Source organism: Brienomyrus brachyistius, chromosome 5 (assembly GCF_023856365.1).
Source record: "Brienomyrus brachyistius isolate T26 chromosome 5, BBRACH_0.4, whole genome shotgun sequence".
NCBI classification, from domain to species: Eukaryota; Metazoa; Chordata; class Actinopteri; order Osteoglossiformes; family Mormyridae; genus Brienomyrus; species Brienomyrus brachyistius.
The window spans coordinates 15524837-15552812 of record NC_064537.1 but is presented as its reverse complement, the minus strand read 5'-3'; the positions used below and the strand labels follow the sequence as shown (position 1 = coordinate 15552812).

The 27976-nt window shown below is 44.4% G+C and overlaps 4 protein-coding genes across 13 annotated transcripts in view; 2 read left to right on the top strand and 2 right to left on the bottom strand.

Annotated features, from left to right (window-relative positions):
- The first annotated feature begins 56 nt into the window (after positions 1 to 56).
- Positions 57 to 10317, top strand: si:ch211-250n8.1 (uncharacterized). 2 transcript variants are annotated; one of them, XM_049013303.1, is made up of 16 exons: positions 57 to 565; positions 1151 to 1258; positions 3468 to 3543; positions 3818 to 3977; positions 4186 to 4231; positions 4348 to 4406; positions 4498 to 4533; positions 4840 to 4892; positions 4982 to 5114; positions 5967 to 6163; positions 6275 to 6320; positions 6434 to 6499; positions 7288 to 7347; positions 7670 to 7755; positions 8513 to 8607; positions 8720 to 10317. In XM_049013303.1, the coding sequence occupies exons 1-16, from the start codon at positions 529 to 531 to the stop codon at positions 8752 to 8754; spliced, it is 1293 nt and encodes a 430-aa protein (XP_048869260.1). In that variant the 5' UTR covers positions 57 to 528; the 3' UTR covers positions 8755 to 10317. The 2 variants fall into 2 exon arrangements, with proteins under 2 accessions (XP_048869260.1, XP_048869261.1); XM_049013304.1 differs by lacking the exons at positions 57 to 565; positions 3468 to 3543.
- LOC125741870 (histone H3.3A) lies at positions 9003 to 11218 on the bottom strand. The gene is made up of 4 exons (XM_049013337.1): positions 11062 to 11218; positions 10179 to 10313; positions 9881 to 10034; positions 9003 to 9760 (listed from the first exon to the last, which is right to left on the bottom strand). The coding sequence occupies exons 2-4, from the start codon at positions 10304 to 10306 to the stop codon at positions 9632 to 9634; spliced, it is 411 nt and encodes a 136-aa protein (XP_048869294.1). The 5' UTR covers positions 10307 to 10313; positions 11062 to 11218; the 3' UTR covers positions 9003 to 9631.
- Positions 11219 to 12422: 1204 nt separating this feature from the next.
- unk (unk zinc finger) lies at positions 12423 to 22427 on the top strand. Of its 6 annotated transcripts, none has more exons than XM_049013291.1 (15): positions 12423 to 12704; positions 13769 to 13875; positions 14515 to 14623; positions 15156 to 15286; positions 15493 to 15628; positions 15950 to 16067; positions 16751 to 16835; positions 16993 to 17273; positions 17366 to 17431; positions 17519 to 17687; positions 18111 to 18200; positions 20373 to 20558; positions 20648 to 20829; positions 21060 to 21320; positions 21459 to 22427. In XM_049013291.1, exons 1-15 carry the CDS (start codon positions 12553 to 12555, stop codon positions 21615 to 21617), a joined length of 2232 nt encoding a protein of 743 aa, XP_048869248.1. In that variant the 5' UTR covers positions 12423 to 12552; the 3' UTR covers positions 21618 to 22427. The 6 variants fall into 6 exon arrangements, with proteins under 6 accessions (XP_048869248.1, XP_048869247.1, XP_048869246.1 ...); XM_049013290.1 differs by having other exon boundaries at positions 14428 to 14623; XM_049013289.1 differs by having other exon boundaries at positions 13666 to 13875; positions 14447 to 14623.
- Positions 22020 to 27976, bottom strand: part of unc13d (unc-13 homolog D (C. elegans)) — a 16752-nt gene continuing 10795 nt past the window's right edge. For 3 of the 4 annotated variants that reach the window (XM_049013287.1, XM_049013286.1, XM_049013285.1), the window contains exons 21-35: positions 27836 to 27887; positions 27039 to 27169; positions 26744 to 26864; positions 26496 to 26648; positions 26300 to 26395; positions 25915 to 26121; positions 25661 to 25735; positions 25389 to 25468; positions 25141 to 25246; positions 24949 to 25020; positions 24691 to 24774; positions 24473 to 24593; positions 24029 to 24152; positions 23495 to 23688; positions 22020 to 22899 (exon numbers count right to left, since the gene is read on the bottom strand). In XM_049013287.1, coding sequence (XP_048869244.1) covers positions 22787 to 22899; positions 23495 to 23688; positions 24029 to 24152; positions 24473 to 24593; positions 24691 to 24774; positions 24949 to 25020; positions 25141 to 25246; positions 25389 to 25468; positions 25661 to 25735; positions 25915 to 26121; positions 26300 to 26395; positions 26496 to 26648; positions 26744 to 26864; positions 27039 to 27169; positions 27836 to 27887 — 1729 coding nt within the window. In that variant the 3' untranslated portion in view covers positions 22020 to 22786. The other variant, XM_049013288.1, reaches the window with a different exon arrangement.

The following is a 27976-nucleotide window of genomic DNA, read 5'->3' as shown; positions in this document are numbered from 1 at the left end:
TGTGGATTTTATGCTCCCACCTTAATGAGTTTGATAAATAAGATTTTTCTTTTTACATAAAATAATGAATACTAATATAAACGCTAACAGTATGTAATTCAACATACGTAGAGTCTACATGCTGTTTGTAAATCACGGCAAAAAATAGATTATCAATGCAACTTGAGCCAATGTCTGGTCATTCTTAGAATATCACGTATCACTCTACAAACAGGAATGATGATTATAGTAAAATTATAGTTTTATAATTGTCTGCAAGGGGCTGCCAAAATTTATTTTATTTTTTTATTTTTTGCTACAGCATAGATACTACTACGACTCGTATCATTTTAATGAAAGCAGTCTCATCACTTACACGAAGAAACGGGAACGCATGATCAGTCAGACATGTAAACAGAGAAATATTTTATACGATCAGAGAGAGGGAGGGGAGAGAAAGTTACGGTGACGGTATGTTGCTTTTGCGGAAGGGTGGCGCACATTCAGTTTGATCGCTATTAAGATCAACCTACCGTGTCGGGCACGAAAATGTCCACTAAAGATCCACTATTGAGCGCACTTAAAGGTACGTTAATATAACATAACAGATTGCTCTGTTGCTGAAAAATGTTACCTATGTATGATGATTAATATACCAACTATTACACACAATAATCAGATTTATAGCGACTACATCTTAAATTCCACATCATTTGTACATTCATAGGTAAATCTGCATTTTAGATCGTTCAGCTGTCAATGTAGGTTAACCACAATACGCATTAACTATGCGTTTTTGGTAAAAAAAAAAAAAAAAAAAACAATCAATGCTCTTCCTGTGCTTAGTTGATTTTGGCACTAAAAAGAACCGTACGTTAATTTTTAAAGGTAATCTAAAATAATACTTTTTATATGTTAAAATGTCTGTGTTTTATTGTTGCGTTATAGTTATTAAACGCGTTTTGTAGCATGATCACCTGCATGTAAGACTTTGCCTTCGTTGCCGCTTTATTTCCGCACACTAGTAACCTTCTAAGGCTTGCAGATGTATTGTAATCTCCTTCAATCTTAGTTGAATCCGTTATTAAATGATCCTAAAAACACATTAATAATAAAATATGACACATCTGTGAAATTCAGTCTTTAACGATGCTTAATATTTCTGTCAAAGTGTGTATTCTCAGTCTTAAATCAGAGAGGGGCGTAATAATAGACTCCAACCCTGAACTGTCCTCCTGCTGTCAGTTATTGGAGCTCATTCTTCGCAAGGGGCTTCAGCGTGAGTATTCTGCAGATCCATATGTACATATACTCTGAAAAACAGCTGCTAGTACTCCCCTTGTTATTTAGTACCATGTTCAGCTTCTCCCCTTGTTATTTAGTACCATTTCAAGTTCTCCCCATGTTATTTAGTACCATGTTCAGGTTCTCCCCTTGTTATTTAGTGCCATTTCAGGTTCTCCCCCTAGTTATTTAGTACCGTGTTCAGGTTCTCCCCTTGTTATTTAGCACCAGGTCCAGGTTCTCCCCTTGTTATTTAGTGCCATGTTCAGGTTCTCCCCATGTTATTTAGTGCCATGTTCAGGTTCTCCCCTTGTTATTTAGTGCCATTTCAGGTTCTCCCCTAGTTATTTAGTACCATGTTCAGGTTCTCCCCTTGTTATTTAGTACCATTTTCTGGTTCTCCCCTTGCTATTTAGTACCAGGTACAGGTAATACCCTTGTTAATCGCCTCCATCCCCCCAGAACTAAACTCAGCACAATGGGCGATCGGACCTTCTCTGCTGCTGTGTCTCACCTATGGAATGCCCTTCCTGACACTCTGAGGGCAGCCCAGTCAACTAACAGTTTTAAAAAAGGACTTAAACCCTTCCTTTTTAGCAGACTTTATCATTGCTAATTTTTTGCTTTATAGCTATTTTTTAGATTGTTGAGGTTTTGTAGCACTTAGAGATTTTCTCCAAAAATGTCGAGTGTGTTATAAATAAAATGTATTATTATTATTATTATTTAGTATCAGGTGCAGGTAATCCTCTTGTTATTCAGTATCAAGTGCAGATGCTCCCCTTGTTATTTATTACCAGGTACAGGAAATCCCCTTGTCATTTAATACCAGGAGCAGGTACTCCCCTTGTTATTCAGTACCAAATGCAGATGCTCCCCTTATTATTTAGTATCAGGTACAGGTAATCCCCTTGTTATTCACTACCAAGTGCAGGTTCTTCTCTTGTTATTCAGTACCAAATGCAGATGCTCCCCTTATTATTTAGTACCAGGTACAGGTAATCCCCTTGTTATTCACTACCAAGTGCAGGTTCTTCTCTTGTTGTTCAGTACCAAGTGCAGATACTCCTCTTGTTATTCAGTACCAACAGATATCGAGAGGTGCCAGTACTGAGTACCAGTAAGGAATTGACCACTTCAAGCACTTCTCTCACAATTATGTGTTTATATATAATTTACCATATTTTTTTCAACAAAGTGGATCAGTTAGCACCTTCTCAGTAATGAATCTAGTTCACTCTAAACTTCTGTTCCAAAGCGTGCACAACTGGCCACACCTGATTATGGCTGGACAAAAGGCTTTTCGTATGTGCAGCAGAGCCTGGAAAGGTGTGGTTTTACTGGCTGCTTGCCATTCATTGGTGTAGAGGGTGTAGTAATAGACAGGAGCTCTGAAACAATAGCACAGCTCAAGTTACACTTTCACACTCGGATTAATACGCACTTATTGACTGTGTTTTCATTTTTATTGTGACAGATCTACAGGATGAATAATGTGGGATGAGGCGGATGATGACTTCTGATTTTAGGCTTGAATGTGTAATATACTATTAGATAGTACCCTATATGGTAATGTTTTTCCACCCGGTCCTCGGGGACCCACAGACAGTCCAGGTTTTTGCTCCATCCCGGCTTCCTGCCAGATCATCCACTCCTGTCCTACCTAGAGCTGGGAAGGAGCAAGAAAAGAAAGTTCTGTCTGGGGGTGTCCAAGGACCAGTTTGAGGAACACTGCTATATGGAGTCAGACAGATATGTTGAAATAACAAGATGAACTGAGTCACCTCACAGTTTCCAGGGATCAGGCTGATGAATGTTGACTGATGTCCACTGGCAGGCGAAAACAAAACCCTTCTCTATCATTCTGGTACAATGCCTGCCTGTTACTGTCACACTCTGTGATTGGGAGTGGTGCCTGATAGAGTATTCCCATAGTTTGAACTGGCATATCTGTGACAGGATGTCAGCGAACCTCCTGTTGGGTATCTTGACAGTATTGAAAGTGCACCTTTAGCTAAGATGAATGAGGTGTTTCGTTTATCATAGGATCTGGAGACTTTCCTCACTGTTTAAACCTTCCACAACCATGGCTCATGTTAAATAAGGCAACAGACAGTGTCCTTAGTGTCTGGGTAGGAGGGATTTTCACATAAAGCAGGCAGGAGCCTAATGATAGGAGTAATGGTGCATTGTGGGATCTGCAGAGCCGGTCCTTGGGTTTGTGCAGAGGGATTACTGGCACTGTGTGGAACAGCTTCCCCAGGTGGACTCCTGTGGAAGGTGAGCAGCAGGAACCTGTGGGTTTTCCTCTTTTCATTTAACGAAAGCAGAGGATCACTACAGGCATTATATTGATGAATCAGTAGTTACTTGCCTTGAAGAATGAATTGGAGACTAGATTTTTGCATCTTCAAATACATTCATAATCTCAGTGAATGTTAATCCCAACGATGCAATAAATTTCAGATTAATGAACGGGCTAAAATATTCATACATTTTCCCCTGGATTGAGATATTCACTTTCTTTTATAAATTTCTCATTTGGCCCATTCAGCAGGCTGAGCCTAATCTCTTTGGCTCTGGAACAGACATCTGCTTGCAAGAAGCTCTTGACAGCGCAGGGCAGGGGGCGGTATTTCCTAAGGCTGGCCCTTGAGAGAAGGATTTTGGGAAATGTAGTTCAGCACCTTTCACACACAAGCAAGCTGTTGGAGGTCAGTAACAAGCAAAAAAAGGTATTGCCTGTATAAATGTAAAATGATATTTTATACTGCATTTAGGGACTTGCAAATGTGAAAGAGAAAACTGTACTTTTAATTGTTGGATTAGGAGCATTACAATTAGTCAGAATATAATAAAAATATAGTAAATTAAGACCAAAACTGGACGGCCAAATGATTATAACTCTCTGTCTTATTTTAGTGGTACAATCCTACTATTTCTATTGTCAGAAATGATGAGTTTATGGGTAAGTTTTCTTCGTACACCAGAAACTGTCCCAGTTAAAGGTATCTGTGAATAGTTTTACTTTGCAGCAGAGTGCTACTTTAAAACTTACAAATATGAAACTACATTACTCTCCAGAACCATTCCTGTCTTTACTGCTTGTCCTTTCTGAACTGGAGTTCAACCTTAACATCAAGGTAAAACTTATCTCCTACCCCTTTCTCTATACCGTAAAGTCAAGTGATGGAATTTAGTGAGACTCACCCCCATCCTTTCTTTTTACTGTAGAACTGCAGCTTTTTGGATGACAGCTGGCTGTTGCCGGTAAATTCTTAAAATAAATAATGTCTTCCTAGTGGGTTTATTTGTTACATTAAATTAAGATCTGCTTCAACCCTATTTTTTGCTTTGTGGAGGCAGGCCATTACCCATTGTGTGACAGTTAGTAGATACTTTCGCTACTTGGAACAACCCCAGTTCCTGGAATGGATTCCACTGGAATTGCTAAAATGCTATTGATCTCTGTTTGTGTCAATGAAGGAGGCTCTTGAGAATGCATCTGATTTTGGGTTTTATGTTTGTTGTCTGTATGTTGGCAGAGAGGATGATGTTTGTCTTTGCATGTTCCAGGTATGCGATGTTTATGAGGTGGTACCATGCCGGAAACTGGGAATGGTACTCAGGTTAGTTCTTGTCTTCTTCCTTCCTCTTTTCAAGTGTCTCCAGTACCAAAACAGCCCTATATAACCCCCCCCCCCATTCTATGAGCCAGATACCTTGGGGGACGCGTCTTCGTGTTGGACCTGATTGAGGGCAGCCAGGCGCAGGTAGACGGGTGTGTACAGCCCGGTGACATCATCGACGAAATCAACGGCATATCCCTGAGGAACGCCTCCAACGGACAGGTGAGGCAGCGGCACCTGCAGCATCCGCATGTGCTTATTTCCTCAGCTCAGATAACACCAGCTACTTACTATAGGCAAAGAATTCAGCCATAAAGCACATGTGAAGCACTCAGACAGAAATGATGTTTATAATCATCTATGCAATTAGACTCCAACAGCCAGCTGGCTGCAGGCAGGGACCTCAGTCACCTTGAATTGGCAGTAATTCTTACTAATTTTTAATACTCATTCGGCTGGTCCCGCAGGCTGCGGGAACCGTTAATAATTTAACAACATTCAGAGGAGAGTGTCAGTCTTGTGAAAACACTGAAAACCTCATTATGCGAAAGCGAGCTGCTGATGTGGTGCCTCAAAGCCATGACTGCTGCGGTTTTAGCACGGTGTCCAGAGAGCAGCTTTCTCATTGGTATAGACCGCTAATCGCTCCTTTTTAAACAATGACTGCATTTCTGGCATTGTCTAGATCTACTAAAGGCAAATTGATTGTGTTGTGCCTTGAACCCTCCTGGTTAATAGTTCCTCTTTGGGTTGAGGGGGTGTCTAGAGTTATGTAGTCAGCAGGATGGTTTTTTAGGAGGAGGAGGATAAAATTACTCAGCCACTTTATTGCTTACTGGACTTCAGATTGAGTCTTTGAGAGGACTTTGAGGCCATCAGATCAAGGGGAACTGGTTTAATGGTACTGGACTGCTGCAGAGCAGTTCCTGCTCTTGTTGATGTTATTCTACATCATATCTACTCCATATCTGGCTGCACACGACGGCCCGACTGCACTGGAGTTAGTTGGCATTTTTAATGGCCTTGAACTATCCACCTCATAGCCTGTACTGGAGGCTCCCTTTCTGTACACAGGCAGGCACAGTGCTGGCGCAGCTGAGGGGCGCCCCGCTGTCCCTGCGAGTGCTGCGATGGAGGGCCGAGGATGGATCAGTGTACCGGCCTGTGGTCAGACACCTGCAGGAACTTCAGCAGGAGAATCCGTCGCTGCAGCTGCACCCCACCTCCCTGTCCCCGCCACGACAGGAGTCCCAGTGCCTGAGGGATGGGCGGTGAGGGACGGGACTCTCGTCAGTCTCTTTATGTAGCGATTGGGGAAGTTCGGTGCATGTGGGCACATTCCTCATGTGTGGCATCTCAGCCGTGTTCCTTTGTTTTTCTAGGATCGTGTACATCGTGCAGTATTTGGGAAAAGCCAGCGTCGGAATGGTAAATGTACACGTCTGTGCCGTCTGCCATTTTTCTATGTGCACAGCCAACGAGAAACCAGAGTTTAAGGTGTGTATGTAGCAAATTGTGTTTGTCCTGGGTTTGCATTTCAGTGTGGGGGAAAGGAAGTGCTGCAGCGTGGGGTTGCTCTGGTCCTGGATCAGAATCAGCCCAGAAAGGTACCCCTGAAGGGCTTCATCACGCTAATATATCTACTGTCAAACCACTATATGCATGTCAGACCATATTTTATTTATCTTTATCTTATATGTTTGTACTTTTCATACTTTATATCGCACTACAAAGATGAGAGAAAAACAGCATTTCGACTCCCTTGTATCCATCGATCCATTTTCCAAACTGTTTATCCTACTGGGTCGCGGGGGGTCCGGAGCCTATCCCGGAAGCAATGGGCACGAGGCAGGGAACAACCCAGGATGGGGGGCCAGCCCATCGCAGGGCACACTCACACACCATTCACACACACAGGCACTCCTGCGGGCAATTTAGCAAGTCCAATTAGCCTCAGCATGTTTTTGGACTGTGGGGGGAAACCGGAGTACCCGGAGGAAACCCCACGACGACACTGGGAGAATACTCCCTTGTATGTTATGGACATATAGTGAATTGACAATAAGAGGCTATTTGATTTGATGCCTGCAAAAAAGAGCAGACTGAGAATATGCTCTACAGAAATGCTTTAGACAGAATGGCAGCTGTATTTCATTCAGCATTGTAGTATACACTGCTAATCCGAATCCCTGTTCATACAACTTTGATAATATTTTTTTCTCCCAAGCCGTGACCATATTTAGTGAAAGCGTGTCTGTACCACGTAGCATGAATCTTCGCAGCATGAAGAGGTAGCAAGCTCGTGCAAACGCTAACAGCCATTAAATGCAGCTGCAGCTCTCGTCTCACGCAATGATTCAGGTTTGGCTTCATTCATTGTCCATGGCTCCCGCAGGTGGTGCTATTGGACCTGAAGGAGACACATGTGACCTGCATGGAGAAGGAGACGAAACAAGTGAGCGTTTTTCCGCCAGGCAGGAACGTGGGCCCACCGGGGCCGTCCGATAAATAAACCCAGGGTGTTTGCCCAAAAACAGGAGTGAAGTCCTCTTGCTTGTTTTTTTCCTAAATGGTTGAGTCCCCATGGAACTGCAGTGACCTGGTGCCGGTACAGAAATCACAGTAAAAAAAATGGGGGCAAGATGTGAATAAATGAAGTGGAGCAAGGGTACACCCCCCCCCACTCTTTAGAAACACACATTAGTACATCTGTCATAAAAAAATCACACATTATTTACTGTGCGACTAGCTTTTATCTGTCTTCCTCTTCTGTTCAGGAGATTTTCCAGCATCACTACCCAGAGATTTCCTGTGTGGGGAGATACAACCAATCAGATCACACGATTTTTGCCTTCTGTGTCGCGTGAGTATCTGTCATGGGTGGAGAAGTGTGAAGGTGTGATTCTGTGAGAGCAAAGAAGTGCTGCTTCTGTTGAGATCACCATAGTAATAGTGCTTGTTACCAGCCTCTTAAAACCTAGACTGTTCCTGTCCAATCAGTCTGACTTAAACATTTCAAATTCAGTACTTAACCACTGAAAACCTCAAAGAACATGAATAGTATTCACTATCTGTATCACAGCGCACATGAAGCTTGCAGGAGGGAATAAACAGGATCATCTTAACGTGCTTTTATAAAGGTGCATTTGGAGTAGTCATTCCATTAGCACACATCGAACAGCATTCAGTAACGTTTAGCAGATGCTTTATGCAAGTGCAGAAACCTTGTGGTCAGAGCAGGTCTGGCCAGCATCTCTTGAGCAGATGGGGGCACAGTGATTATGATCCATGCAGACCTGCTGAGCTAGTATCATTTACTTGATGTAGTACATGTGGCTACAGAGGGAACATGTTTTGTGAATAATATCATACAGTTACAGGGAAATTTGGGACAATCTCACAGCAGACATAGATATGCAACCTTGAACAGAGAATCAGCCAGTTTGCGTGATTATGAAACAATCTAAAACCTGCAGCAAAGTAGAACCTTATTCACATACCAGCAATTAACCCCATAGCCGACACTCATTTCTCTCTGAAAGTCGGACTGGTGGGGCACGTCTATTTGATGATGAGTTTGGAAACAACATGCTGGCTGAATACAATTTACTGCATCACAGGGACTGCCTGGAAACCCCCCAGTCAAGAAGCTTCAGCTGCCTGGCAATGCATGCAGGATCCGCTCAGGAATGCGAAGCTATCGTCACCCGGATAGGTATGTGACCGTGAACAAGCTGATAGCAGGGAGAGGTACATATAGTTGTATTGCTGAACTAAGCCTCTTCTGCAACCTTGAGTGGCAAATAATTTGTTCCATGTCTCTGCAGCCATTGGTTTCAAGCACACAGAGGGGTTTGTCTGAGATGGCCGAACAGATACTAGCCTCACCACTGGCAGCGTCGAAGTTCATTGTTAACTTGAGATGTGAGTTCAATACCCTAAACTGTATACTAGCTATACCATACCAACTACAATTGCTGTTTGCATTGACCTGAAACTACCTGTCCGTCTCGTGTGTTGACAGTAGTTGTTGCCATTCCTCACTGCTCCATAAGGTTCAGAACGAAGCAGCATCGGTTTACAGACACTTCAGCTAACTGGAACACAGGACACTTTTAAAGGAATTTAATAGAAAGACAATGTGACACATATTTGTAGCTGCCAAAGTTTACATTGGAAAAATATAAAAAGCAGCCCTGAATACAACAAGTCTGCACAATGTTTGCATTCACCCACTTTTGTTCCTAACACCGTGCAAGAGATGCTGGGTGACGGCTCAAGTGGAGATTATTGCATGAGGGATCCTGCTGGGATTCCCTAGAGGCTGGAAGAGGGAAACAGACACCTATATGCATACACACACCATGACAATAGCACAGATCCATCCCAGGGCCACTTGAAAGGATTTACAACCCGGTTTTGTGTGAAACACCCCCCCAAATTCCTATTGACCACCTAAAGGGCGACATCTAATGTACTTACATCAACCCAATACATGCAAAGAGCTCGTCTCAGACAACCACAAACTATTAAATCAAATCCCTGCACCATCTCTACCTTAAACCTATGGCACAGTACCCGCGTGACACGCTGTACACATCTAACTCAATGGAATGATAATTACAGCGACTTTGTTCTTGTCTTAAATACATCTTCTTAAAAAAATGAATGAAACTGAACGTCCAAAGTGGTAAATAAAAGCATGATAAATATTCTGCGGGCACCCAAAAGGGTGCCATCTAAGCCCTCTCCCCTCTTATCCGGCGAGCCAGCTGGATATCTTTGGGCATGATGGTCACCCTCTTGGCGTGAATGGCACACAAGTTTGTGTCCTCGAACAGCCCAACAAGGTATGCTTCACTGGCTTCCTGATGGAGAGAAAGAAAAAAAAATTGCTTTTGCATTCATTGCACCTAAAACAAGGGGACGTGTCAAATAAGTGATAATGTAATGGATTAATCTATATCAGTTAATTACTCGCTTGTTACCTGGAGAGCCCCAATCGCAGCACTCTGAAAACGCAGGTCAGTCTTGAAGTCCTGGGCAATTTCCCTGACCAGTCGCTGGAAGGGAAGCTTCCGGATGAGCAGCTCTGTTGACTTCTGGTAACGCCTGATCTCTCTCAGAGCCACAGTTCCAGGCCTGGTTTTGGGAAGCAAGGTTAATTAGCACATCAATTAAGATGAAAATTGTCAATTGTAATTTTCGTATGCAAGTATGTAAGGAGAAAAGACATTAAACTTGTAAAAGCACCTCTAACGTGGAATTGTGTCGCACAAAACCAACCTGTAACGATGAGGCTTCTTCACACCACCAGTAGAGGGCGCGCTTTTCCTAGCAGCTTTGGTCGCCAGTTGCTTCCTTGGCGCCTTTCCTCCAGTAGACTTACGAGCGGTCTGCTTGGTACGAGCCATATCTTACCTTTAAAAAGGTAAAAGCGCAAAAATCACTCAAGGACATTAATATGCCATTTTCAAAACCAGACCAGGTCAATTGCATACTATTGAAAGTTATGAAATGAGGATCCCTCCCAGGAAAAGTAATCCTGCCATCGATTGTAATCACTAGCTGCAGTACTGACAAATTTATAATAAAAAGTTTACCGAAAATTGGAATGTCAGGGCAAAGGACAAAAAAAAAAAAAAAAAAACACACACACGCCACAACACCTACACGGATATAGAAACCCACCCCACCCTCCTAGTGGAAAACCCACATAGATGTCGGCGCCGCTGGGAGGCGTTCGGTGTGTCAGAGAACCTCCAAATTTGATTATGAATAGACCGCGGTGCTCACTATCCCCGCCTTCAGGAGGCCTAGACCTCACAGCACTCGGCGCTAGTTTTACAGCTGCCTTTGTTCGGCAGCGATCGCCATGTATACTTCGTGGAAATACAATACTTAGACGTATTCTCAGTTGCCCGCCAATTTTCTATAGTAATTTCGACACAAGACAAAATGTTTAGTAGTCAGTTCCGTCCACCCCGGCATATTGCTCACCACGAGAACAAAGGCAGGCTGTTCACACAAGCCCTACCGAGAATTCAAGGTCGTTCACGCCAGCCAGTTGAAATTTACAAACCGTGGCCGAAACCACGAGATAGCCCAAGCTATTCTCCGAAAATTAAACGATGGATAAGTATTAAACGACAAGCGGGAATATAAATACCTGTTCGTGTTTCACCCACTCGAAAAAAGCGCTAGATTGGTTGATCGGTAGGGAAAACCTGAATAATCCGGATCGGTGAAGGAGGGAAGAAAATCCAAGAATGCAGATCCTCCTCTCGGTGGAATCCTAAATACAACCGACGTGACAGAGCCTAGATATTTATAGTAATGCCTTACGTCACTTCATCACACTTCAAATTTCCTTATCCAGTCCATCGACGATTGGGTTGAAGTGGCCCAGCCCTTGCGTTTATTGGTTGAAGAAAGACCTATTGGACTTGGTTTATATATTACCATCCAATTGGTTCTTTCTATAGAGCGACTAACCAATTGACAAACAGTCAGTTGTGCCAAGACATTCGTTGAGGGGAAGAAATAAGTCCCATGTGCGCCAAAGAAACGTAAACAAATTTAATGTATAGTATTTAAATAAACGTATAAAGTTCTAAATGTAGAGTTCTACGCAGAAGTCTCATGTGTGAACGTACTAGACCTTTAGCTTTCAGTAAGTCATTGGCGCCATACAATGTTTTGTAAAGACTATCAGCGTCATTATTTTTTCACCATCAATGCAGTCTGTAGCGGCCCGGGTTAATCTATGCACAGTTCGAGTTTTAAATCATTACTAAACTCGTGACTCATTGGCACCAAGTCGAAAACATACACAACGCAGGAGTTCTTTCACCTTGAAGTCGAAATTTTATTAAATGTGAAGTGTTTCATATTCATTTTTATGAAGAACTTATATAAAACTACTCCGATAAATTGCAAAATTTCCGCCACAATTAAGACGTTCGAACTTGGATGGAGAAGTTATAACAACAAGAAAGTGCAGAACTCAAATAGAAGCAAGATGCTTTTTTGAGGATGGGTCATGATAAAAACAAATACGGTTGCAATGTAGTAATTTGGAGAAAGCTTTGGTATTTTACTGGATAGCTGACTTTTTCCATAGTGAAGATACATACATTTACAGGCAACCTGAAATGCAACCAAAACCTTTGCTCACTAGGGCGCAACGCCCTAGCTTAGAGCAAATTCTTTATTTTTTATGTTGGGACCATTTGGTGTTAATAATTGTAGATTCAAATTCTAATTCAAGTCATAACTGGAAAATATCAGTTCCCGCCAAAAAGCAACATGAGACAATATATTTTAAGATAGTACGACGTGAAATTATTTCAAATGTAAGCCGTTGTATTCATTTACGGACATATTGTCGAGTAGATGACGATGGTTCACGAAATCCTTGTGAAACAATCTAATGGTCACCGCGTGGAGAAATTACACACTAACACACGATCATATACAGTTTACGAAAACATTTTAAAGGAGAATCTATGGGAACTACACGTCCCATCATACTTTAAAGGTCTTCATGTCCGGGGCTTCCTCTTCCTAGTGCCAAGCGCAGGCGCACTTCAGAGAAGAATGCGGACTTCGAAGCGCGAAGAACAGTAAAAATAGATAGAGAAGCGTTTGAAAAGGAAATATGTCGAAGGCGGCCATACAGGCCAATTCCACTTCGGGGACTGCAGCCAGTGCCGGACCTTCCTCCTCATCTTCTTCTTCCTCGTCAGCTGGCGGCTCGACGTCTCCCGCTAACGTACTGCACGTACAGCCCGAGAAACCGCAGCACTACACGTACGTAGCCAACACACCCTCACGTGCACTTGCAGTCATAGGCCATTACGCACCTGACATGGCAGGCGAAGACGGCGAGCTATAGCTATCTGTAGCTAATTGGGCGGGCATGGCGCTCGCGTTCGAACTGGTCCGTACCGGTTTGTACCAGTTCAAACCGACGCAGGGTTGAAGCGGAGGCCTACACACGAAAACGTTCACTTGGTACAGTCCAGAAATAGGCGGTTGTTACTGCGGCGGGCGTTTAATATGTTACCGCTGCCTTTTGTAAATATGGAACATGGTATGCAAAAACTGCTGGTCTTCTCATGTACACGGTTGTTGGGTCACATCGCGCGTGAAGCCCCTCATTTGTTGCCGCCTTATTATTAATCGATACGTTTGAATAGATCTAATTGGCCGAGAAGAACGAACTGCTATAAGGACGGATTTTCTGTCATTCTGGAGCCACCGATTTAAGCAAATAGGAAGATAATTCTATTTATTTCAGTGATTTTTTTAAATAACGATTTCTCCGTATAAAAAGATATCATGCCGTTATTCACATATATAACACATAATTAAAAATAAGTCTAAATAAAGGTGGTCTGGAGTTATAAAAGTACGTTTTTAATTATTATTCCAAAGACAGTGAATTGATAGTTTTGAGGTACCTGCGGATTTAAAGATTGTAGATAGTAATAAAATAGGCTGACATTTTCCTGGCCAGATAACGGTACGTTTACCGAGCGACTATGAATGCCCCTCTATAATATGCATGCAATGCACCACATGCTTGTCACTCATTTACATTATGATTCAGATGAAGTAAAACGTGCCCAGATTATTACTAACAGTCCTCGCATTTCCCTGTACACTTGTGTATGTTAGCTGCCCTTGACTATCTGATGCTATCGACCCTATCCGCGCTACACGATCCCTGCCCCCGATCTCAGTGTCAGTGTCGATCTCTGTACCCCAGTTACCTGAAGGAGTTCCGCACGGAGCAGTGCCCGCTCTTTGTGCAGCACAAGTGCACGCAGCACCGCCCCTTTGCCTGCTTTCACTGGCATTTCCTCAACCAGCGCCGCCGCCGTCCGGTTCGGCGCAGAGACGGCACGTTCAACTACAGTCCGGACATCTACTGCACCAAATACGACGAGGGCACGGGAACCTGCCCCGATGGAGACGAGTGAGTTTGCGGTCCGGGGCCGGAACGCGGGTTGCGTGAACCGAAGGTAGCGGCAAATGTCACGATCAGTGTAGAGATGCCGGTTAGCTGTCTGAACATCAGTCTCAGCAAAGGTTACGGAGAATGTGAAATTGCTGACAACCACAGGCGCAGTGAAGTACCTCTCACGTACTCACAATTTTGGCACCGATTTAAGATAAGGGTCTGTTGGAAGACAAAGGGAACTGAAAATTCCTTTTTTGGAATCACAATCGAACTATAAGTAGTAGGGTATAAATACTGAAAAAACTATAATGAATGGAATAAGAACTGAATTCATTCTAAAACTTGTGTAAAGGCTTGTGTTATGCAGGTCTTCTACATTATCATATTTCAACACCGGCATTCTAACCAGGGATCAACCAGTGTTAGTCAGTGCATCTGCTTAGATGTTTTAGATACATGTTCATATACAGCACACGATACAGATCATATCATGCTGCAGTTTAATTGCTGGTATCGGAAATATGTAGGGTTAAATAATGAAACTGACATATTAACATTTCAGCCTAGTTCTCTGTTTGTGTGTCAGATGCCCTTTCTTGCACCGGACAGCTGGCGATACTGAGCGACGGTATCACCTCCGTTACTACAAAACAGGCTCCTGCATCCATGAGACTGACAGCAAGGGGCACTGCAGTAAAAACGGCCCCCACTGTGCCTTTGCCCACGGCTCCCACGACCTACGCAGTCCCGTCTACGACATCAGGTATGCTCTGTCGCTCGCCTGTGATTGGTGGGAGTGGCGTGGCATTCATAGGCATGCTGTTGCCTTGTAGATAGTCATAAGGAACAGGCTCTTTGAATGCAGTCCACTCTGAATAAACCGATTCCAGGGATCCTTAGAAGTGGAATAGAGTATGTAGGGTGGTGGATGATGGAGGTTGAACACACATCAGATAATGACATTAAGCCCAGTGAAAAAGCTTTCTTTGAAGTACCTCCGTTCCTGCAGTATAACTCTCTACTGCCCCCCTGCTACCAATACTGCTGGAAATGCTGAGCTGAACAGTAATCTCAGCATCTCACAGGTCCTCAGGCGGTGACTGAATTACTGTGGCTGAGGTGGTCAAATCAAAGCCTTAAAAAGGAAGAAAACACTAACGACCAGTCCAGTCTAATGTCCAGTCATACTTGCACTGTATTTACACAGGCCAGGTTGCAAAAAACATGTGATCCTGCACTTTGTCTATGAATCTGCACAGAATTTACTGTTTTAGTTGGTGTTTCTTGTCAACCAGGGAGGTGCAGATGATCGAGGCGCAGGCCGGCACGGGAGGCATGGAGGGAGCCTCTGGGGATGGGCAGTCGGGACTGGCGGCCAGCACCGCCCTCATAGAGAAGATCCTGGCTGAGGAACCTAGCTGGCAAGGTGCTCTGTTTGGTTACCCTGGCTCTGATCCACATCTGTTCACGTTCCACGCTACAGTGCAGGCTCTTATTGCAGTTAAATGCTGTATGTTGCTGGCATCGCCGCTTCCTGCGGTGAGGGTCTTTCTGACGAGTGCCGTACGGGGTGGGTGTGCAGCCCCGCAGAAGGTGCCTCACTGCAGTGTTTTTACTTGTGGCTGCCCGCAGATAACAACTACGTGCTGTCGCATTACAAAACGGAGCTGTGCAAGAAGCCGCCTCGCCTCTGTCGCCAAGGTTACGCCTGTCCGTATTATCACAACAGCAAGGACCGTCGGCGCAGTCCGCACAAACTTAAGTACAGGTTCGTCACTGAGGAAGCCCCCTTCCCGTTAAGCAGCCACTCTGAATTTTAGGCTTGACATTTTTTATGTCCTCCTGCATCGATTGTGGACAAACACACCAGCCAAAAATGGAGATTATTTAAAAAATGGATATTAGTGGAAATGCATTCTGGTGTGTGGTTTAATTGTTGTGCTTGTACATTTTTTAATGGCAGGTTCGCAATTAATGGTAATTTTTCACGAACAGTAGCAGCAGCATAAACAGCCAACGCTTTGCCGTGATCTTTTTTCTTCCACCATTAGTCAGTGGTCAGCAGCCTCACAAGTCCCTCTCCTTTCAGAGCGCTGCCGTGCCCTGCTGTGAAGCACAGTGATGAGTGGGGTGACCCCAGCAAGTGCGAGAGTGGAGAGAGCTGTCAGTACTGCCACACTCGCACTGAGCAGCAGTTCCACCCGGAGGTACGATCCGCCGCCATAAAATGAGTATTAAATCGTAATTGTGTTGTATTATAATGATGTACCTGAGGTCCCCCTTTGGTGTGTTGCTGATTTTATAGACGCACACAAAATTCATGGATTAGGGAGCGATTGCCATCATACTGTCTGGTCCCCTTCCAGAGTGATTGTAGTTGCAGCAGCTGAAGCTCACAAAACTGTTATCCTGCTTTCAGCCTCTGTGTAGTAGTGTAGAGCAGGGGTGCCCAACCCGTGAAGCACGATCGATCGTGCTTCCGGATCGATGGCGGGATAATTAATAGATGATGCTGTATTTCATTGGTGGCCAACCGGTCGATTGTGATGGGCAAAATTCACCAAGAGGGACCCCCCACCCGATCAGCAAAATTATACCGATGGAGCCACGTATCATTCTCTCCTGGATCAGCAACATACTAATGCAACCCACCCCTTCAGCGTAAAAATATACCATTGAGATTTGGAAATGTAGTAGTTTTTGGTTAGAGATCAATTTATTCTTCAAAACCCTGAGTATGGTCTGCTTTCCCATTCCACAGAAGTGTACTTAATCTTTTCTGTAAGGTGTTGTTTTCTGTGCTGTTTCTGCATGGGTGATTTCTGTCGTTATGGACAGAAATGATGAATATCTGACAGTCCGTTTTGTTTTCTCTTTTCCCTCCTGTCAGATATATAAGTCGACTAAGTGTAACGACATGCAGCAGTCTGGCACCTGCCCTAGAGGCCCCTTCTGTGCCTTTGCACACTTGGAGCGTAAGCACTTTTCATTCTCTTCTTCTTATTGCTTGTTGCCTTTTCTGCTGTTGTTTTCCAGTGCATTATAACTCTGGATGTGTCTCTGTCGCTGTGTGTGTGTGTGAGACCCTATCATTATGCACACAGAGCTCAGCCCGCCTTTCTCTCTGCACAGATCCTAGCATTAATGAGGAAATCCAGCAGGTGTTCCTAAACCCCAGTTCCCCGCTGCCATCAGGGACCATGATGGAAGACACAGGCCAGGGGAGCCCTGGGAGTCCCCAAGGCTGCATTGGTGGCGCTCCTTTTGCCCCCCCTAGTGGTGCATGCATACCAGAGCAAGGCCTCCGAGGGAGGCTGCTTGGTGAGGACTCACCCAGCCTAGATGCCCCTCTGACTCCTTGGGTGGGAGATGGGGGATACGGACGGGCACCAGGCTTTGAGCGAGAGGACCAGGTTGGTCTTGACAGGATTCTTCTCGAATCGATGCATATTGCTCTGCAAGGCTGGGGCTTCTTTTTTAATCTTAGCACTGTTTTACTGCACAGGCAAAACAGAAAACTATCTCCATGGAGCATCGCAGCAGAGAGACAACGCACATTCACAGTAAGCAGGTAACGTCCCATCCTCCGGACTGCCACTGTTTCCAGCAGTCTGTGAAATTATCTAGTACCAGATTCATGCTATGTTGTTCCATCTAGGACCTGATGGTCTTCCTCCCAGTTGGCAGTCCTCTCAGCATGTCATCCAGCGTGCCCTCCAGCCTGGCTGCCACGCCCCCAAGCCCCGCCCCTCCTGGACCATCTCCTGGCATGAATGCTAATGCGCTACCTTTTTACCCCACCAGTGATACAGTAGAGTCTGTTGTTGGTGAGTCTGCCTGGCAGATCTGCTGCAAGAGTTTGTTTTACTTAAACCCGCATTCTCCAGGCTGATAATTGATGTTGACACCAAGGACAATCATTATACTATTGTGGCATGACATTGTGGTAAAACAGGAGCTGACTTAGGAAGCTCAGCAACTAGGCACTTGAACTGTTAAGTAGAGCAAATAAGAGCACCAAGTGGCATTTGAAATTGCTAGCACTTGCTGTGTTTTCGGAGTTTACCTTAGTATTCAAATTCAGAAAACTTTATTTGTCCCTGAGGGGCAATTTAAAAGGCATAGAGGAGCAGCGCACACACATAACAGTTGTAACATTTAGTATGCCTCACTTGTATACGCATATTTTTTATGTTTATTTTTTTCTGTCATATGACATGTAAATAAGTAATTTTTTGTGCTTTTTCCAGAATCAGCTCTGGATGATCTTGACCTGAACGACTTTGGCATGTCCGCACTGGAGAAGAGCCTTGACAGCAGCACTGCAGCCCCCATACAGGGTGAGACAGAGCGCCACTCTTACAAGGCACTTCCCACTTCCTGTTTGGAACGGAACCCACATACATTCCTAATAAACTATTTCATGCTTTTCTGTGAATCCTTGAAATTCATGCAGATACAGTCCTTTGTACAAAGTTTGAGTCTTGACACATTCACAGTGTTTTCAAATTAAGAATGATTTGGGCGGTGAAATTTTTTTTTGTTTAGATTCTCTATACTGGGATGTTGGTTGTGACATGAGTGATTGATGTGCAGTTTGAGAGATGGGATGGATGGGGTGAGCAGGCTTGAAACCTGCTGAGTGTTTTCAGTGTTTCCCCCATTTCTGGGTACCTGAGGTTCCTGGCTAGTCTGCTTCAGTAGTTTCCTGTCAGGTAGGCGTGTTTGAATGGTAAACGCTTGTTTAGGGGAGCTATCATTGTCTACTGCTTTGGAGTCTCTTTCCGGTGTCGACAATGATGGGGATGAAGGTCACAGTAAAGACAGCTGCCAGGAAATTTTCCACAAACCATTCAGAAATTACGTGAAAACATGCTTTCAAATAAACCTAAATTTGACCTTAGTGACCAGAAATGGAGTGAGAACAAGCATGCATTTCCACAGAAAGGTCATCAGTAGAGATCATTCAGGTTATACGTATGATGCAGCAGTCTAGCTTTTGTCCAGATCAAGCAGTTTTGCCAAAGAATGGATTGTCCCTTTCACACCAGAAATTAGCACGTGCTCCTAGTGGAGATTCATGAGTAACAGTTTAGTCATGATACTATCAAAGTCAAATGGGTCAAAGGCTGTGATTTGGGGTCCTCTATTGCTGTGTGATGTGGCACTTTCCCACCACAGGAACCTTTTTCAGGAACCAGGAGCTTCTGTCCAAACTCGACCTGACTGTAGTTCCTTGGAGGTAGTTCCTGAACATTTTTTAGATCCTACTTCAGAGTAGGTACTTTTCAATTGACCAAAAACTACTGGGTGGGACATATGATGGAAGATACGCATTGCTGATTGATTGACCACAAGCACTAGCGATTACTTAGAAATGACCAGAATGCAGGGAAAGATGGAAGTAGTGAGTCAAAAGTTGAGCAGATAGAATTATTTCCGTATCTCAGTTACATTAAATGCATACCTGTCTTGCTTGCATCTCCTTATTTCTGCATCAGAAAATTCGATCAATAACCAAAATACCTGTGTCTAATATTGCCAGTGCAGGCAGTGAAACTTGCCAGTGTTAATTAGCAGAATATCTGTACATCTGTTCTGATCACTCTGCCAGATTTAATAAGAAATTATGAACATGTTGTGTACCGTATAAATAAAACTTAAATAAAATGCGATTTGTCCCGAATTTTCAGAAACCGGCGTTTAAAGACTGCCTAAGGCCGGTAGCAGGAAAAAATTAAGAGGGTTACTGTTCTGTTCTGTTAAAAAAAACCATAAATATCACCTGGATGGGGGTTAACGCTCTCTGGTCGCATATGCGATGCACAACTCATAAATCAGGAATGCTTGGACGAGAGCAGTTAGCCATCTGGTGCAAATCGATAAACTCATTGAAGAAAAAACCAAACACTTAAGGCACTTGCCATGAGTAGCGTATTGGATAAAGATATGGACTTGTGACTGAAGAAGTTAAACAAATGCAAGGTGTTTTCAAAATCACAGTCACAAAATTTATTCTGTTGACCCATGTTCCCCATTTAAATTCTGTTGTACAGGCCAAGATTGTATAATATTATACATTTTTAAATCAGTTTGAAACGTATTTAAAAATGGTTGCAAATCAATGTCTTGGTGGTTTTAAAAAATATTGAGTAAGTATTAAAAAAGGTATTAAAAGGTGTTAAATTTAACCTCTGGATTTCTGTATATACCCTGTACAAGCTTTATGTGTCTCCCTTGCTTATTTAAACGTCACAATACCTGTTGTACAGTGGGAAGACGGCACATGAAAGTGGCTAGGAACTATGAAAACCAGGAACTAGGTTCATGAACTTCAGAAGGAAAGCGGCTCATGGTCAATCATGAGTTGAGTTCCCAAGCAGAGTCTGCTGATCGGTTTAGGTCCTTATGTGTTTAGAACTGGGGGTAGTAACCGAAATAACAAGGTTGCAGGTACAAGTGGCTGAAATATGCTTTTTTAATCACTGTTACCCTTTCATTATATCTTGCAGGAGGAAGCCAACTACAGAGCTCTGCACCGGTCAACATTCCTGGCTCCTTCAGTAGCTCCGCCCCATTCCGCTCACCCTCACCCTCTCCACCAGTCAGAGCACTAACATCCCCCTTCCTTTCTGCTCACTTGCCGCAACCTGGTCAATCAGAAGGCAGCTTTCTGGGTCCATCACACAGCTCTCTTGGTCGGTATTTAAGCAGCTTTTTCAATGATTTGCCACTATGGATAAAAGCTTCAGCTAAATAAATAAATATAAATGTATTCTGCCTGCAGGGCTAAATGGGATGAGTTGCAGTATCTGGGAGCACCTCCCTCCAGCACAGGGCTCCCCCGGCACACCCCCGACCCTGCATCCTTCCGGCCTGTGTATGGAGGCAACACGACTAAAACAGGAAGTAGAGGATGCAAACCGGGTGCTGAAGCACTGGGACCACAGCTGGAGGCAGATGGCCCAGGTGAGTGACCCTAAGAGCCTTACAAATTCCATCGAAAAAAGAAGCACCAAACCTGACCAATGTTTCCCAACCCGGTCCTCAGGGGCCTCCAGACAGTTCATATTTTTGCTTCCACCCAGCTCCCAAATAATCAAGAACACCAAATCCCTGGTACATGTGTGTTGGGGGGTTCCCAAAGACTGGGTTGGGAAACACTGCGTTACATGACTCCCTCTCATTTTTCTGCACAGTCCTGGGCAATTATGAAGGCAGATGCTGAGGAGTCCCGGGTTCTGGCGAGCCGGCTGACCCTGGAGGCGGAGCGGGCGCAGCGAGGGGAAGAGGAGGCCCAACGGCAGGCCAGTCTCTTGGAAGAGGCCCTGGAGAGTCTGCAGAATGCAGAAAACCCCCACCTGTCCCTGCATCAGCTGCAACTGTTGCACCGTCTGCCCCTTGAGGCTGTGTGCAGTCTCCAGGCACAACTCTGCACCTGCCTGCATACTGTGGAACAGGTAATAGACAAAGCAGCTTCTCACTTGTCATATTCTTGGGCAAAGGGTAGCCATAGAAGGTAGGACTGATATGTATGTGTAAGGGGAGTTCCTCAAAGTTGCCATTCTCACAGTCCCTTCCCTCTGCGTTTCCCACAGGCAGTATTCAGGAAACAGCGGCTGTGCTGTGCAATTTGTGGTGAGCTGGGCTCAGTCACGTTACCTTGCCAACATGGGCTGCTGTGCGAGGGCTGTGCCAGCTCTAGCGAGTGCCCGGCTTGTGCAGAGCACCAGCAGGCGCTGGGTCTGCCTTCCTGACTTTGCCCCAAACTCCACAGCTCACCAAATTTCTGACTGCGCCCTGTGTCATTCGTTTGATCTAACCCAGAGGTTTTCCTTGTGGTGGACGGAACAAGACATACAGCTACATTAACAGGTGGTGCATTGATTACTGAGGATGGATACCTGTCTAAATCTCTCCTCATTACCTGGTCGTACTGGTTTTTAGTCTGGGCAAGGAATGTGCCGAGGAAACAAAGAACAAAAACAACCAGGTTCCAGCACTACCTGCTTGGACTCCTAATGACAAGACTTGTTTCTCTCAAGTTTTTCAATGTTATAATAAACAATTCTCATAAAATTTTAAATGTTAAACCTGTCAGGTTTAAGCTGTATTGCCTTTAACTGGAAAACTAAGGAAAAACACACAATCAAACTGGGCATATTCAATCATTTATTTAGCTTTTTAATATATTTTTCCATTACAAAACGACATCTGTTTGCCGATACAGACAGGCATGGCATTCAGTATTTCTTTCCTCCCCTACCTTCTGGATATTGTATACGTACTAATTTTTTATATTCCAGTCAATATTCAGTATCTAAAGGCGTAGAATATTGATCAATGATCTATGACTCTTCCTCTACATAACTGAACACTCAAAAAAAACTAGTCGCATGCTTGTCATGGTGCAGGGTGACAGATGGGACCTACTGGCCACCCACTGCTGGACCTCTGGGTCACACTGTGGGGACGGTCATCGCCATCTGCCCTAGAAAACTGGACAGCAGTGTCTCATCATTTGTCTTTTTGTTTTTGTATAGAAAAATAAATTTTATATTTTTGGATTAACGTGTTCTGCTGTGTTTTGCAATCACTGGCATTTGTATCGTGACTGGTTCTCCGCAGTTTAAAAAGACAAGATGCTCACAACGTCCAAGGTGCCAGCAGGTTTGTGATTGAGGCTTCCTGTTCTAATACTGGGAAAGGTGATGGGCTGCTTTTCAGTGGTAAACGACACTGTAATCCTCAGGAAGCTGCGACCTGTGCTATGGGTGGCACTGTTTGTACTGCATCACAGAATCGCCGGTAGGCAGTGTTGTCTGTAACTTCACATCTGCTTGATAAGAGGTAAAAATAACAACATGGAAAACAAAGAAGACGCTAACAGGCTTTTTCTAACAGTTATCCAACTGAGTTCCACCTTCTACGTTTGTTCCACTTCCTGGGATAACTTCTCCTTCTGTCGGCGCAGTTTGACGAAGGCCTGTGCGTCACGGTCTGCCTTCCTAGCCTCCAGCAGCTTCAGGATGTTATCCTCTAAAATCAAGCACCACAGACCCTTGTTGCGCACTCCCAGTACAAAGCCACATAGATAAGTACAGAGTGCGCATATGCAATCGCTTCACAACAAATGTGAATTTCACAAGGCAGTAGACAGCACTTGCAGGACACACCCAAACCCACACTAAGGACAATTTAGAGACTCCATTTAGATGCATGTTTCTGAAGCATGAGAGGAAGCCTGTACGTATGCAGAGTAGAGTGGCTGTTTCAACATAAACTCTAGAGGGCTACAATGAGGCCTTACTATGGGCCTGTTTAGCCTTAGTTTTAAAATGGATCCTGGGCGATCAGATCGCAAATGGACATTGCTAAATACAAGTGTAAACGACCACCAAGAAGCACTGATCTGAAAACTCAAACCAATGGGTGAAGTGACCTTAGATGTACAAATGAAGACAACACTTGTATCAAGCTCGTCCAGTTACTGCATTGCTCACAATGTCATGCAGCAATGTGAGAGGACAGAGCAGCAATTTCCTGCAGTGGGATGTGTGTTCCTTGTCAGCTATCTCCATATCTCAGTATATGTTGCATGGCCATGCTGTAGGGGAGAAAACAGGGGACGTACCGTTTGGTTTTGGGTGCATGAGGGGCAGTCTTATTTGAGTGGGGGCCTGAGGGGCTGTGCCGCTCACCCCTGGTATTGCCCTCAGGGACAGGAAAGCCTCTCCCTCGAAGTCATCGCTGCCAATGGTGTCGTGATCCAGCACTGTTATCAGCAGAGAGGCTCCTGCAGCGTTGCACTGCTCCAGTGAGACCAGGCTGTGCACGAGGGAGAGAAACATCAGCAATGTCAGCCCATCTTTCCCATCTCTTTCGGAAGCTGAGCTCTTCTGCTGATGACATGATAAATCTTATTCTTTTTTTCTCAGTTTCCTGTTGCAAATTCATTATTTGTCTGCACGCTGAAGCACAATATAAGCCTATAACATTCCAAATTACATATTACATCCATGAAGTGATTTTATAAGAGACTCATTTATACATCGGCGCTCCATGTTCTGAAGTTTTTTACAATGCCTGTTGCACCCCTGTTAGGTCCATGATGCTACACAGGTTGCCATTTATAAGGGTCAGGTAGGGGCCACCTAGATGGACGTACAATTCAAAAGCCTCTTCAAAGAGTGGGTTGAGTTCACGATTCTTGATTTGTGTACGGCGATGCTCCACCTCAGGGAAAATGTGCCGTGGTTCCAGGGAGAGCAGTACAAATGGGTCACTAAAGCCTGAAATGGACCATGGGACATGAGTTCTCTGACACATACCACTGGACTATAATAATTAGGGCAATTCCAAGTAAAAGTCCGTTTGATGTCACACTCATAATGCTGACAAAATGCTATGTATTTCTAATGTAACGTAATATATACATTTTCAGGAATGTTCAACCCAAAAGATTACATAAAAAGATACGCAAATTGCCTCCTTGATGCCAAGCTTGCCTATGCTCTGAGGCACTTCACATCTATAATGCTGGAGTTGCCTATTAACAATCCACATGAAAGTGTTTATCAAGCCATCTCATGTTAAATTCAAGTCCTCTCACCATTGGAGTCCATGGGAATGAGGTTAACAGCGTTAAGCACCTCGATGTGCAGCTTCTGGTCTGATCTCTTGTAAGAGCCAATCAGGGTAACTGCTCCATATTTCTCACCACTGTACTCCTTCTGTAAAACAAGCGATCCACCCGAGGACATGGCCGATTGGCATCCTGTATAAATTCATTGACAGATTTGATACCAACACCCCAGGTTACTCTCATACCTGCTCCCGCACCTTCTTCTCCATGAACTTATCAATCAGCTGACAGGTGTTCAGGGAGTTCAGCCCTAGATGTGCTTTCAGACTCTGCACAGAATGAGAAGAGATAACATTAATAAATATTAATCACGAGGTTAGTTAACAAGCAGTTTGTTGGTTATTAATGCAGCTACCTCCTCACACCATACTCCATATACTCTGAAATACAAGGGCACTATTGAAGAAGAAATGCTGATGTACTGCACATCAGCCTTACCTCACCTTAAACTGGTCGGAATGCAGTGTATCCAGGGACAGACCGTTCCCTTCGGCATGAAAACACTGCTCTAGAGACTGCAAGAATAGCAAAGGTCAGTATCCAAACTCCATTAGGAACACATACATTTAGAAAACATGCATGAAGTAGAAACTGTTCCTATGGCTACCCATATTAATCCTTTTACAAGAAAATACCTGCAGGGTGTAGTGTAATCTCTGGTAGAACTCTGTCACCCCACTCTTCTGCCGGGACACTTGGTCCAGGATCTGTACAGAGTTGGTCCATAGTGGAGCCAAAAGGCTGATACAGTGAGAGAGCGAGAAGGGTAGATAGGTCACTGATGAAACAGCCTGTGACGCAGTAACAGAAAACTGGAAATCCTGTAATAAAATTAACTGGATACGTTTAACCATATTTTTCATGAGACATATTTGTTCTATACCTGTTGAAGCTCTCTTGCACCAAATTCTCATTCATGAATTTCAGCTCATTTTCCAGATACCTCATCAGAGGACGTACAGCCTGGAACGCCAGTCCCAGTGAGGATGAAAAAGTCATTAATAAATCATTAAATGACTCAGTTCAAAGGTTTGACATTTTATATCTAAGGCTGTGTCGATGTCTTGCATGCTAAAGTGAGCTCATGGGATGACAGTGAGGAGTGTATATGTATATGTGAAATTGCTCTGTTATGGTCACGCTGATGCTCCTTACATCCTCTGTGGACGTGCAGGAGAGCCTGCGCCGGGCCGCCATGCTCAACACATGCTTCTCTATGTCTGAACGCAGCTAGAATCAAAAAGAACAGAGCATCTTAAAACATAGTTTTGGGCAAATTACCATCTGATATTAGGGTGTGAAACACTGATACTGATGCCTTCATGATCTCACATGGTCTAGATTGTTTGGTCTGGGTTTTCATTATCGTCCAAAACTCCAAACAAAATTTTAGCAAAGAGTCCTCATACCTGCTTCCCTAGTGTTTCCAGAGCCAAGCGGATCTCCCGGGTCAGAACGCCCTGGGTGTGCTGCAGCTGAGATGGCAGGGTGTTGTTGAACTGCATCTCCTTGATGACGTGGTCCGTGCGCTCGCGTAGCCCGCCCCAGTTCAGCTGCTGGGGCAAACGGGCCAACACCGTGCGCAAGTACTCCAGGTCGTTCACTACCACGCACAACTAGGATAGGAAGCGGAGGAGGCGAGGGTCACGCGCAGAACATCTGGTTACAAGCCTCCGATGAAAAGACACATTCCTTGGTTTGCAGGCACAGACCCTTACAAGTGTTTGTTTTATGTTGCTGGCAATAAGAACTGTACAGACACTGGGAAGGACAGAAGGATTCCAGTCCCCTCACCATATTGACAGCAGTTCCAGGGTCAGAATTCGCAGAGAGCTCTTTCACCCTCTGCTTTATCAGATGACAGTATGTCACTGCAATCTTACAAATGTCCTGCACACAGATACAAAAAAAAAAAAAAAAAAAAAAAAACTGTGTAAATTCTCCATAACAGACACAACTCTGATGTGATCTACATTAATCCCAGGCGTACCTCAGTCAGTTTGACCATGAGCATGAAGCCCTCCTCAGGGTCGGGCCAGCCCAGATGTTCCCACAGCTGGCAGATGGGCTGCAGGCAGGAAGCCAGGTCCACCGCAGATGAGCTGTGCTTCACAGGTACCATGCCCGTCTGCAGGGGCTGCAGCTACAAGCAGGTGACACGTGAGGAAGGGGGATGTTAGAGAACCCGATAGAATGTAAACATGACTGTGAATGTGGGACAAAAGTACAAGAATATACCATATCCAGTTGTACTGCCCTCTGAACTCTCTCCAGGGTTGTATTATAAGCCTTGTTCAGCCAGAAGGGGAGAGCATCACGGAAACACTCCTGGAAGTCTGTCAGCTCCAGCAGTTTGGTCCTGCAGCAGTATCCAGCCGAAAAAGACAGACATCATGTTCACCGCCAAATCCGGTGATCAAGTCACGCTCTGCTAGTATTACGAGGTGCACAACTACTGCTGTTCTATAAGGGATAGGGATGTTTTATTTAAATGGAACGCTGATCTGCACTGAGAGGTGCAATGGGTGATGACCTCTTTTGCAGAAAGGCCTTGTCCTTGTGGATGGCTTTGAGGTTGAGGTAGACTGAGAACAGGTTATTGGCCAGAGCCTGGTCCATCTGGGTGTCCACTTGGCCCATGGTGTTCCGCACCTCAGCCGCCAACTGATAATGGGGCAGGAGGGTATGAGATCAGAGAGAATCAACAGCAGGGCAGAAGAACAGGCACAAGGAAAGGAAAAGACAGGATGTATGAAGAAATTGCATATCTACAATCAAAAATGACCTGGGCAAAAAAGGCAAGCAGTCACTTCTCTTTTCAGCATAAATATCTTTTCAAAAACCTTTATCGTTTTCTAATGTTATCGCATTTTAAGATTAAGATATTTGTGTCTTGCATAGATGAAATTTCTTTTTTTTTTTTTACTGTACTGTAGCTCATGACTAATCGTAATGGCCCAAAAAAATGGGCCAAACCCAAACTGCACATTTGGTCCGTTTCTCCACCAAGTATTAATTAAGTGTATTAATTGAACTCACTGCCTTTAGAACAGGGGTGGCCAATCTTATCCGCAAAGGGCCGGTTTGTATGCGAGTTTTCGCTGCCATTCCCTAATTAGATTACTAATTAGAGGACTGATTGGCTGAAGAGTCCTCACACCTGGGTTTGAACAGCTGGCCTAAAGGTTATCCCCAAACCTGCATACACACCGGCCCTTTGCGGATAAGATTGGCCATCCCTGATTTAGAGCAATGTTTCCCAATCCGGTCAAGTCTTACCACAGGTTAAGCACTGTGAAACTGGCCCTTATCGTGGGCAGTGCCACTCACCAGGGAGTCCAGCTCCTGGTAAACCACAGTGAACATGTCCAGCTGCACAGCACTGCGGGAGGCAAGGTGAACACACACTGTGAGGCCCCTGAGAGGGTCATCGTCCGGAGCCGCTAGTGCGAGACACGAGTATCCATAGGT

Coding starts and splice junctions, on each gene's coding strand:
- si:ch211-250n8.1 (XM_049013303.1), top strand. CDS start 529: ATGTCCACTAAAGATCCACTATTGAGCGCACTTAAAG. Junction 7,348..7,669: donor TGGAGAAGGAGACGAAACAA/GTGAGCGTTTTT, acceptor TCTTCTGTTCAG/GAGATTTTCCAGCATCACTA. Junction 8,608..8,719: donor AGCTATCGTCACCCGGATAG/GTATGTGACCGT, acceptor ATGTCTCTGCAG/CCATTGGTTTCAAGCACACA.
- LOC125741870 (XM_049013337.1), bottom strand. CDS start 10,306: ATGGCTCGTACCAAGCAGACCGCTCGTAAGTCTACTGGAGGAAAGGCG. Junction 10,035..10,178: donor AAGAAGCCTCATCGTTACAG/GTTGGTTTTGTG, acceptor TCCCAAAACCAG/GCCTGGAACTGTGGCTCTGA. Junction 9,761..9,880: donor CTGCGATTGGGGCTCTCCAG/GTAACAAGCGAG, acceptor TCTCTCCATCAG/GAAGCCAGTGAAGCATACCT.
- unk (XM_049013289.1), top strand. CDS start 12,553: ATGTCGAAGGCGGCCATACAGGCCAATTCCACTTCGGGGACTGCAGCC. Junction 17,274..17,365: donor GCTTTGAGCGAGAGGACCAG/GTTGGTCTTGAC, acceptor TTTACTGCACAG/GCAAAACAGAAAACTATCTC. Junction 20,830..21,059: donor GCTGGAGGCAGATGGCCCAG/GTGAGTGACCCT, acceptor TTTTCTGCACAG/TCCTGGGCAATTATGAAGGC.